At 42.3% G+C, this 12,579-nt stretch overlaps 1 protein-coding gene across 1 annotated transcript in view; it reads right to left on the bottom strand.

The window, feature by feature from the left end:
* Window positions 1–12,579, bottom strand: part of LOC309560853 (HHIP-like protein 1) — a 72,929-nt gene that overhangs the window by 18,600 nt on the left and 41,750 nt on the right. The window contains exons 3-4 of the mRNA XM_082264535.1: window positions 6,790–6,933; window positions 4,386–4,714 (exon numbers count right to left, since the gene is read on the bottom strand). Of these exons, the coding sequence (XP_082120661.1) occupies window positions 4,386–4,714; window positions 6,790–6,933 (473 nt within the window). The remainder of the gene's footprint in view (window positions 1–4,385; window positions 4,715–6,789; window positions 6,934–12,579) is intronic.

The following is a 12,579-nucleotide window of genomic DNA, read 5'->3' as shown; positions in this document are numbered from 1 at the left end:
AGCACTCAGTCTTTTTGGGTATGATGGAAGGTAAGAATTCCGCGCAAATGGATGTAATTACGCTAATTTAATGGCTGCAGCCTACCCCAAAATATAGATAAACTATATCTGAAGAGTAGGGATAGGTGGGGTATATTGGCGCTGCCTGTACGGATATTGAGTGTATGGGAGGAAAGTGACTGGCAGTATGTGAAAAAATAAAGTTGGATTGGGTCAATCAGTGGTGTAAATGAATAAGAGGAAACATAGGTCCTTATAAACACCAAAAAGTGTCCAACAATGGGACAAATAAATATATCATAAAAAGCACTAGTAAAAATTGGTGTTCAATAAATTAGATCAGATATATCTTAAATAAAACAATATTGACAATGCATATAGTAACAAGTGAAAAATTGGTGTTAAATAAGTTGATAAAATGAGTCTAAAACAATATTGACAATATATATAATAACAAGTGAATAGTGTGTAAAAAATTGGTAAAAGTGACTGGTGCAATAAACAATATAGCCACTAGATGCCAGTGTGGTATATAAAAAAAATAAAAAAGGATATCCGAGTGGTATGACTAATATATAATGTGCAGGTGACAAGAAAATAGTGCTGAGTGAGAAAAATTCCTCATGAAGGTAGAAATTCCTTTAGAGAAATTGAAGAAAATATAAAATATGTGTATGGATATCCTAGTGAGAAATTATAATAAATTTGATATAAATGACTCTAATAAATGGTGCCACATAAATACTCTCATAAAAAATAAAAACTGTGAATTAGTGAAATAAATCCATATAAATTGAATTAGTGCCAACTAATAAATTTGGTTGTTGGTGAATATCTCATAAACGAAAGTCCATAAATTATAATCAATCTGATGGTCTTCCTGAAAAGTGCAGCAGTAGCAGATATTAAAGTGCCAAATAGATGTTAAGGAAGGAGTGAGTCCCAGTGCTGGATCCTAGATGTGGGTGCCGGGTGATAAAAATCCGTGCTGCCCTCTCAATCAAGCCCGCACTCACCAGAGAGCGGCACCCCTACAGGGGTAACCAGCGTTGGTTATATGGGGTAAAACCTCCGATGTCTCTCAGCAAATCTCTCCAATCCTCCTGGGCATAGCTCACTTTCTCCCTCTTAAGGTAATAATGGGCAAGCGATGTATAATACAGGGTAACTTTAGGCAAATCTCCTCCTGTAGGGGTGCCGCTCTCTGGTGAGTGCGGGCTTGATTGAGAGGGCAGCACGGATTTTTATCACCCGGCACCCACATCTAGGATCCAGCACTGGGACTCACTCCTTCCTTAACATCTATTTGGCACTTTAATATCTGCTACTGCTGCACTTTTCAGGAAGACCATCAGATTGATTATAATTTATGGACTTTCGTTTATGAGATATTCACCAACAACCAAATTTATTAGTTGGCACTAATTCAATTTATATGGATTTATTTCACTAATTCACAGTTTTTATTTTTTATGAGAGTATTTATGTGGCACCATTTATTAGAGTCATTTATATCAAATTTATTATAATTTCTCACTAGGATATCCATACACATATTTTATATTTTCTTCAATTTCTCTAAAGGAATTTCTACCTTCATGAGGAATTTTTCTCACTCAGCACTATTTTCTTGTCACCTGCACATTATATATTAGTCATACCACTCGGATATCCTTTTTTATTTTTTTATATACCACACTGGCATCTAGTGGCTATATTGTTTATTGCACCAGTCACTTTTACCAATTTTTTACACACTATTCACTTGTTATTATATATATTGTCAATATTGTTTTAGACTCATTTTATCAACTTATTTAACACCAATTTTTCACTTGTTACTATATGCATTGTCAATATTGTTTTATTTAAGATATATCTGATCTAATTTATTGAACACCAATTTTTACTAGTGCTTTTTATGATATATTTATTTGTCCCATTGTTGGACACTTTTTGGTGTTTATAAGGACCTATGTTTCCTCTTATTCATTTACACCACTGATTGACCTAATCCAACTTTATTTTTTCACATACTGCCAGTCACTTTCCTCCCATACACTCAATATCCGTACAGGCAGCGCCAATATACCCCACCTATCCCTACTTTTTGGGTATGAGTCTATCAACATGGCACATCTTGACTTGACAATATTTGCCCACTCTTCTTTGCAAAAACACTCCACATCTGTCAGATTGCGAAGACATCTCTTGTGCACAGCCCTCTTCAGATCACCCCACAGATTTTCAATTGGATTCAGGTCTGGGTCATTCCAAAGCTTTAATCTTCTTCTGGTGAAGCTATGCCTTTGTTGATTTGGATGTATGCTTTGGGTCGTTGTCATGCTGAAAGATAAAGTTCCTCTTCATGTTCAGCTTTCTATCAGAAGTCTGAAGGTTTTGTGCCAATATTGACTGGTATTTGGAACTGTTCATAATTCCCTCTACCTTGACTAATGCCCCTGTTCCAGCTGAAGAAGAACAGCCCTAAAGCATGATGCTGCCACCACCATGCTTCAGTGTGGGTATGGTGTTCTTTTGGTGATGTGCAGTGTTGTTTTTGCACCAAACATATCTTTTGGTATTATGGCTGAAAAGTTCAACCTTGGTTTCATCAGACTCTAACACATTTTCCCACATGCTTTTGGGAGACTTTAGATGTGTTTTTGCTAAATTTAGCCGGGCTTGGATGTTTTCCTTTGTAAGAAAAGGCTTCTGTCTTGCCACTCTATCCCATAGCCCAGACATATGAAGAATACGGGAGATTGTTGTCAAATGTATCACACGCCACTACTTGCCAGATATTCCTGCAGCTTCTTTAATGTTGCTGTAGGCTTGTTAGCAGCCCCCCTGACCAGTTTTCTTCTCGTATTTTCATCAATTTTGGAGGGAAATCCAGTTCTTTGTAATGTCACTGTTGTGCCATGTTTTCTCCACTTGATGATGACTGTCCTCACTGTGTTCCATGGTATATCTAGTGCCTTGGAAATTCTTTTGTACCCTTCTCCTGTCCTGACTCATACCTTTTAACATTGAGATCCCTCTGATGCTTTGGAAGCTCGCTGTGGACTTGGCTTTTGCTGTAGGATGCGACTAAAAAAATGTCAGGAAAGGCCTACTAGAACAGCTAAACTTTATGTGGGGTTAATCAGAGGCACTTTAAGTGATGGCAGGTGTGTACGGACTCCTATTTAACATGAGTTTGAATGTGATTGCTTAATTATGAACACAGCTACATCCCCAGTAATAAGAGGGTGTGCACACCCTAAAAGATTTCAGTATTTTTTTCCAGTTGAGTTGTACAGTTTATAGGTCACATTAAAGGTGGAAAAAGTTCTGAAATTATTTATCTTTATTTCATTTTTTTTACATCACAGAAACCTGACATTTTAACAGAGGCGTGTAGACTTTTTATATACACTGTAGGTCAATGTTAAAGTGAAACTATAGACAAACAGCAATAAAGGATGACTATAAATAACAATTAAATACTTCATTCATTCCAAAAATGATCACAAATATTACATCTGAACTGAAGTTTGACCTCAAGAAACTTTAATGAATAAATAAATAAAAAGTTAGAGTCACCCAAAAAAAACAGGTGCAAACCCTAACTGAATGACATTTAGACAGGGTAATCACGCAGATTATTTTTCTGTTCAGTCAGCTGGTTGAATGAAAGAAAACTCACAGATCCTAACATCCACACAAGTGATGTGGAACCAGGGGTCGCTCTGGTGCAGCTGTGCATAGTCACCAATCAGCTTCCATGTTTTATCTCATGTTCACATTGGGCCGATTTGACATGCAATTTGACATGTCAAATCGGAGCCTATTGCTTAATAGCACCGTTGGAATCGATGCAATGCCGACTTTGTGGAGCAGCACCGATTCCCAAAAGTAGTTTCTGCACTACTTTTGGCAACTTTAGGGGGTGATTTCAATAGACTTCTGTGCAGGAACCTGCCCCTGAAGTTGCACTGAAAATGACAGTTTTAAATCATGCGAGTTCAGTGTGAACCTACACTAATTCTCACAGTTTAATTGAACAAGCTGAAGTTAGAAGCTGATTGATGACCAGATTCTATGTGCACCAGTTTTAGTAGATCTCCTCCTAGGTGTTTGGAGGTTGCCATTGTGGATCATTGATTCTGAAAATGCTAATTGCATGGCTGCTGAGTCTTTGGTTGCATTACTTTCTGAGACACTGACCTAAACAAGCATGCAAATCAAGACTTCTGAGGAGTTTGCTTTAGGTCAGTGACTGTCAATGTATTGAAACCAGAAGTAGCCAAGCAACTAGCATTTTTAGGAGGAGCTCAGCAGTGGGCTCAGTATTTCTCCATTCAGGTTTCCATTAACAGTCATAATGTTTTGTGACTTACTGAGAGATGCGTTGTTGCACAGCTTCTTGTCATAACAAGAGAATCCCTCCTTGGCTCTCCAGCCATAATTGCCACCCTTCTGGATGAGATCCACCTCCTCAAACTTGTTCTGTCCAACGTCACCACAGATAATCCGCCCCCGTCCTTTGCCAGTGAGGGGGTCACCTCTGTCCACTGAGCACCGCCACATGTTTCTGGCCCCGTAGGCATATACCTCTGGACGTGCTGTGCGTTCTCGCAGGAAGGGGTTGTCAGCTGGTATACGGTAGGGAGGTCCCTTGTCATTGCCAGTGACATTGATCCTTAGGACTTTGCCTAAAAGAGAGGATCTGTTGGGGGAAAAAAAAAATATTAGTTTTTCTCAGAAAACAAATTTATTAAAATGGTGGAATGAGCTTTTTGTGTTGGGATGAACATAAGCTGGATATATTATCACTTCATGCGTACTGGTCCCTTAAATATATAATATATATGTTGTATATACATTCACATAGATATAGCAACAGGTATAGTAGGCACTCAAAGGACTTCCACTGATGAACAAGGAGGATAATATAATAACTTTACTGCACTGTTTCGGTGAGTCACAGGCAGCTCACCTTTCTCAAGGGCCTGTGGCTCCCAAAAATGTCAGTGCAATAAAGGTATTCTATTGTACTCCACGTTCATGTGTGGAGGTACATTGAGTGCCTACTATACCTGCTGCTACATTATTAGTTTTGTGCGGAGCAAAAGTGCTCTATGAATGTAGGAGATGGGCCTTTATTCATCCGCTGTCCTCAATTCATAGATTTCTTTTCATAGTCGGAACTCTTGATGAGTACCTATGATAGGTCCCTTAGCTGTATTAATCCTGAAGCAACAGAAGATTATTTTTGTGGGGCATGGGGGAGGCAGAGGACGAAGGATTTTAACTATGACAACTGACACCAGCACAAGGAAATTCGGATTACCGTCCCGTGTGCTGACGTTTTACCTTAAAGTGTGTTCCGGCCACAAAATCTTTACTTTAGATTTTATGGCATCCGCTTCCTTATTGTCCCCTGTAAAAGAATTGGATATTTCCGGCTTTTTTTTTTTTTTTACTTACCTTATTTCAGAAGATAATATACTCACCTTTACTTCCACTTCCTCCTTCCTCGGCCGCGGCCCGCGTCGTCACTTCCTGTCCCGCAATGCGTCCTGGGAGCTCTTACTCGTTGCTCCCAGGATGCAATGGGCAATGACGTAGGCGGCTGGCCGCTCCACTCATTGCGTTATTTACAAACAGGAAATGACGTGATGTTAGGCGGAGCCCAGCGCAGATGGCGCCATATTTAAAGAGGTTTAAAAAGCTTATTGATCTTCCGGGAGGCGGAGAATGGCTTTATAGGGGTGGCAACTTCCTCCACGCTGCCAACCCTGTGGAAACACATACTATGCCGATCGCATAGTACTGGGCATGCGCGAGATTTCACGCTGGATTCACCGGCCTCCTCCCTCTAGAAGCAGGAAACAGGGCAGACATTTCCCCACTGCGGACTCGGCTAACCCGGACAAAGATGGCGGCACTCTGCACAGATTATATAAAGTAAGATTTTATGATTGCCTAACTCTTATTTAACTGTATAAAACAGGATTAGCGGATATATAAAGGTTGGTGGGTCACTGTTTGTGGGGGTATTTAAAAAAAAAGATTCTGTGGCCGGAACTCCGCTTTAACATTATATTGTCTCCTTTGAGACAATGGTTAATCTGGTTGGTTAATCTGTTATCATTTATCTTTAGGGCATTGGTTTGGTTAATTGGTTGGTTAATCTGTTATCATTTATTTTTAGGACACCATGCCTGATGAAGGGAATGAGGGATCCTTGAAAATGTAATATGGAAATGTATTTAGTCAGCTCATGAAAATATTAAGCTACAAATTCACGTTCCTGCTTGTATCTCTTGCTACAGTATAATACATGCACTACTATGCAGTGGGTTTGTCTTGATATTAGCACCCTGTAACACTCTGCACAACTGCACTAAACCGGGAGGGGGAAGGCCAGCACCGACAGCCAATCAGGCTCTACTGCAGTATACATATGCTAATATTAAACATGCTGAGAAAGTAGAGAGTTTATTCATTGCTGTGCTGCTGATCCTTCAATGTCCAATAATCTGGCTGGGGGTTTGTTCTTAATCAAGCTGTGCTGGGATGTGTGCTGTCTAATAGATGTATCTAGATCACAAAAGCAGCTACACAGAATTACCATTAGGCAGGTAAAACCATTTCAGATGTGAAAGTACAATGTATATGTAAAGCACTGCGTAAATTGAACCGATATATAAGTACCAATAATAAATAAATTCCTCTTCATGTAAGTCGAGTGTATACTTGCAGCTTGCCTGAAGTTTGGCTTTAATGTTCTGTACTTACTTGTTTTGGGCATTGCCAAACTCTCCAAATGGATCACCAGCTCTTCCTCCATCCCCAGTGAAGATGTATAGGTATCCATCAATTCCAAATATTATTTGTCCTCCATTGTGGTTGGATGCGGGTTCTTTCACTTCTAGTATTATTCTGAAAGTACAGACAAATGATGGAATGCAGTCACTCTATGTAATGTAAAGAATGTATACTAGTATTTATGAATACTGAACACTGAACTCTTTTTGGTCTCTTTACTACCTCTGAAAGCAGAAATGGAATGGTGAAGTGCATGGTTATGGCCCATGTGCACGGATTTCCAGCAAAAACTGCTTATATGAGTGGTTCTAGGGCAGTCTTCAGACTATGTTCAATCCTGCACAGGCTACTCTACAAAAGTGCATACAACACATTATGGCTTGGAGGACAGTGGCCAGGAAACAACACAATGAACGACAAAAAGAGGCTTCATGGACTGAAGGGACATTCACTTTTTCGAATTTGTGTTTTCTACAGTGGGTTCAGGAGAGAAACTGTCAAATATCTGTACCACCATGAATCTGTCCAATTTGCTGCCACGATATGCTGCTTGCAGTTCGGAGTACATGGCATTGTACGCCTTCTATCCTGTCTGCAGTAATGATAACTTTGCATTATATGCCGTCTTTGCCTCCTACAGTACTGGGTACATGGCATTCTAAATTTAGTTCTGGTTCATTATCAAGTGAAGCTGCATTTAATTGATGAGTAAAATTAGTTTGGCTCACTGTAATCAGTGTAGCTGTGTTTGATTGTTCTGGTGTGTTCTGTGTTTTAGTGGCTGCAGGATGTACTGCTTCCGCCTGGTTGTCCTAAATTGTTCTGGAAATTTGTGGGAAGGAAGAGTCTAATTAGCAGCTGAATAAGTATGCAGCCCTAGCCAATCCCCAGTGAGAGGGGCCCAAATGATGACTGGGAGTCTGTATAAATACTTTGAGACTGAGAGCAGCCAGGTGTTTTTTCCTGAGGAGGAGATCACAGCCGAGGGGGCTTTTAGCTCCTAGGCCATTCTGCCATGTTTCTGTAGATTGTTGAGGCCTCAGTTGGGCTACCTGGAGGCCTACTTTGCTTAGAGTTGCTGAAGCTGACGGAGGGACCATCGATCAAGTCTGGTACCACGGGTGACAGTGTGTGGAGGATATTGGAAGGAGGCAACCAATTTTCCAAGAACATTAGTGAGCATAGACAGAGAGTGAGAGAGATCCTAAAGACTGTGTGCTGTGACCGTCATTCTTATGCTAGAGTCAGCATGTTTAAAGGGGACATTGTGTCCGGTGTCCTGAAGAGCTCAGTCTATTTAATTGTTAGTGAAAGGACTTTTCTTGGACTGTCCAGAGAGGAAGAATAATCTTTACTACAAAGCTCAGTCCATCATTTTCTTGTGCTAGGACTTGGCTGACAGTTCTACAAGAGAAAGTTCAGTGTCCTCAACTCGTTGCTAAGGGTTACTAGGGTATCCTACAATTAATCACTTTTCAAGTTTTTATTAAAAATCATGCCCCTAGACTGGTTTATGAGCTGAAGAGTGATCTGAGTTGTGCGTTTGGCTGCAAGGAAACTCCTGGAAAAAAGGATCCTGTTAATTTACTTAGCTTTACAATGGGATACAGGGCATATTGAAATTTGCAGAGCATCCTAAGGAGGGTACATGTATTCTATAATCACCCAGAACTCTGTTTACAGTCAACTGAGGCCATATTTATCCTTCAAACTATCATTTCATCCTGCCTACTGCAAGCAGACTGTTAGCCAAAAACTACATATAATATCCCACTGGACCATTACATTGAAAACTTTATAGCCACATTCCTTTTCTTAGGAATTCCTGCAGAGTGTTCTACGGTATGAGCAAAAACCTAGTGAAATGTGAACCACCATGTTTAAATTTATCTACAGAGCTATCCCACTGATTTATAAAGGTTTATATTAATGCACTAAACATTTTCTATTGTCTGTGGAACATAATCTACTATGACTTGAACATTCATAGTAATATACGTAGCATTGGCAGTTTCCTCCCGTTACCCTCAGGTTTCTGTGGAGGCGGATGGAATAAAGTCAAAACCTGCCATAGTCTGGCACGTCTATGTGACTTCTCATATTCCATATTCATCTGTTACCTTAATTACGTCACATTCTCTGCCTCTCTGGTCTGCATTCCATCCAGTTTTTCAAGACCTGCACTCTACACATTTGTTGGTGTGGGTACGTAAAGTGTTACTAAACCCAGGACCCTGCATTCGTTATATCTGATCTCCCACATTACACAGAACATGGACATGCAATTATTTTATTAAATATAAACTGCTAAACACCTTTTTTCATCAGTAGTATATAGCAGTTTTGTGGCTTCTATCAGTGTCTGGTTAAAGCTTGTAGGAGGAGTTTCCATTCTACTCTTACTGTCTTATGAGGCTGCATGACCCCTGACTTTCTCTCTGAACAGTGCTGATTGGCCCTGTGCTGATCACATGCACCCTCCCAAGAAAAAAAAACTCTCTAGCAATACACATCAAACTGAGCATGTACAGAGTGACTCATAGGGTTCTGTACTATCAGGAGATGGATTGGGGACAATAAAAGAAGGGGAGGACCAGAGAACACACAATCAAACAGCCTTTTTACACAATGCAGAGGATTAACCTCTTAGGTTCCACAGTGAATATACAATGCATGCTTTACTGCATTTACTGTTGTGGGTTTAATAACTTTTTAAAATGGACCTGTAGTTTCAAAATATTCCTCTTAAATAAATGTTTAATTTGTAACATTTAAAGCGTGTGAGGCAACTTTAATCATTATCTTATTAATGTAAAATTTTCATAAGAGGAATATGGGCGCTGCCGTTGCTGAACCCATGCAAAATGGAGGGACGCCCCCTCTGTGAATCAGAGATAGAGCCGTGCAACCAGGAAAGACACCCCCTCTGTGAATCAGAGCTAGAGCTGTGCATCCAGCAGGGATACCTCCTCTGTGAATCAGTGCTAGAGGTGTGCACCCAGCAGGGATACCCCCTCTGTGAATCAGTGCTAGAGCTATGCACCCAGCAGGGATACCCCTTCTGTGAATCAGTGCTAGAGCTATGCACCCAGCAGGGATACCCCCTCTGTGAATCAGTGCTAGAGCTATGCACCCAGCAGGATTTATAGCTAGAGCTGTGCACCCAGCAGGGATACCCCCTCTGTGAATCAGTGCTAGAGCTGTGCACCCAGCAGGGATACCCCCTCTGTGAATCAGTGCTAGAGCTGTGCACCCAGCAGGGATACCTCCTCTGTGATTTAGAGCTAGATCTGTGCACCCAGCAGGGATATCCCCTTGGTGAATCAGTACTAGAGCTGTGCTCCCAGCAGGGATACCCCCTCTGTGAATTAGAGCTAGAGCTGTGCACCCAGCAGGGATACCCCCTCTGTGATTAAGAGCTAGAGCTGTGCACCCAGCAGGGATACTCCCTCTGTGAATTAGAGCTAGAGCTGTGCACCCAGCAGGGATACCCCCTCTGTGAGTCAGAGCTAGAGTTGTGCACCCAGCAGGGATACTCCCTCTGTGAATCAGTGCTAGAGCTGTGCACCCAGCAGGAATACAGGAATACCCCCTCTGTGATTTAGAGCTAGAGCTGTGCACCCAGAAGGGTTACCCCCTCTGTGAATCAGTGCTAGGGCTGTGCACCCAGAAGGGTTACCCCCTCTGTGAATCAGTGCTAGGGCTGTGCACCCAGAAGGGATACCCCCTCTTTGAATCAGTGCTAGAGCTGTGCATCCAGCAGGGTTAACTCCTCTGTGAAACAGTGCCAGAGCTGTGCACCCAGCAGGGATACCCCCTCTGTGAATTAGTGCTAGGGCTGTGCACCCATCAGGGATCCCCCCTCTGTGAATCAGTGCTAGAGATGTGCACCCAGCAGGGATACCCCCTTTGTGAATCAGTGCTAGAGATGTGCACCCAGCAGGGATACCCCCTCTGTAAATCAGTGCTAGAGCTGTGCACCCATCAGGGATCCCCCCTCTGTGAATCAGTGCTAGAGATGTGCACCCAGCAGGGATACCCCCTTTGTGAATCAGTGCTAGAGATGTGCACCCAGCAGGGATACCTCCTCTGTAAATCAGTGCTAGAGCTGTGCACCCAGCAGGGATACCCCTCTGTGAATCAGACCTAGAACTGTGCACCCAGCATGTATAACCCCTCTGATTTAGACCTAGAGCTGTGCACCCAGCAGGGATACCCCCTCTGTGAATCAGTACTAGAGCTGTGCACCCAGCAGGGATACCCCCTCTGTGAATCAGTGCTAGTGCTGTGTACCCAGCTGGGATACCCTCTCTGTGAATCAGTGCTAGAGGTGTGCACCCAGCAGGGATACCCCCTCTGTGAATCAGTGCTAGGGCTGTGCACCCAGCAGGGATACCGCCTCTGTGAATTAGTGCTAGAGCTGTGCACCCAGCAGGGATACCTCCTCTGTAGATTACAGCTAGAGCTGTGCACCCAGCAGGCATATCCAATGTGTATGTCAAGGTGTCACCCACAGTTTGTTTGATCCCTGTGGGGAGTAATGTGGGTGATGGTGGGCCTGCTGCAGGAGTGCCAGTGAGGGATGGAGCTCATCCTAGCTCCTGTATTCACTGGAAGGAAGAGATTAAAAAATCCTTGGTGCCGCACATCCATGGAGTCCTATGGTGATAATAAGAAAGACAACCTCAGCCTGGGCTCCCGCCAGGCCACGCCTCCAAGTCGCTTCGCTCCGCCCTCATTAGCTTTGTTATGGGGAACACCATGGATGATCCCCATGACTAAGCAATGGGGACGGAGCGAAACGTCTAATTCTAATACATTGTGGATTATATATAAATGGCTGGTCCTTTGTGTCATGCCACCCATGCAGTAGAATTCTTATAATGTTTACAGAGCATATTACGTCCTGTCTGAAGTATTTTGTGTACTGTACACCGTTTACAAGGCATAGAGATTTCTGAGCACAGAATTCAGAACACTGTGTGTACGTGCTGAACTCCTAGTCCAGACCCCTTCCTGCAAGCTATAGTCAGACTCCTCACCACAAAGTATATATTCTATCTTGCCAGACAATTAATATGGAAACAGTTTCGTCACATTTCTGCTCTCAGATTACCTTCTCAAATAAATCAGACTGCACTGCACATTTACCAAATACCAGATGAGATAGCATGCTTTTTCTTCAGTATGTATAATGCTACAAAATCTGAGAGGGCAAAAAAAAAATCTAACTTTTTTTTACGTTGGAGTAGAATGTACTCTTGCTGTTTCCTGAAAAGCTAAAGGCCTATGGTAATATTGGGCAGAGATTTTTTTCACCAGGAACTTGGTGGTGCACAGTTTTGGCACCTCCAGCACTCAATGTACAATATGTGTTGGTAAGGGGTGCTGGGGTGTGCTGGAGGGTATATTGATGCTTACTACTGGGGTATCTATTGTTGCTGTTGGGGATCTACTGTTTTGGGGGGCTATTACTGGGGGAAGGGTTCTACTGTTGGGTGGGGGGGGGGGTCTATTGTTGCTGGTTGCTAAAGGAGAGAGAGCCCACAACCTATAGAATGCCTGAACAGTGAGGTCACCCATAGGCTTACTATGGGACATCCATTGTTGGCTGTCTCTCTTCTCCCCTGAATCCAGCCACTGGCAGCCAAACACATGACTGGACCAGAGCAGCCTGAGAATAGGCAAGTATATGCATCTGCATCTACAGGATAGTTAGTATAGATGTTAGAAGGGGAGTGGGAGCCATTTTAAGCTTAG

Source organism: Pelophylax lessonae (genome assembly GCF_965119305.1).
Source record: "Pelophylax lessonae genome assembly, chromosome: 7".
Classification (NCBI taxonomy): Eukaryota; Metazoa; Chordata; class Amphibia; order Anura; family Ranidae; genus Pelophylax; species Pelophylax lessonae.
Note: the sequence above shows the minus strand (reverse complement) of the source record. Positions and strands in the feature narration are given on the sequence as shown.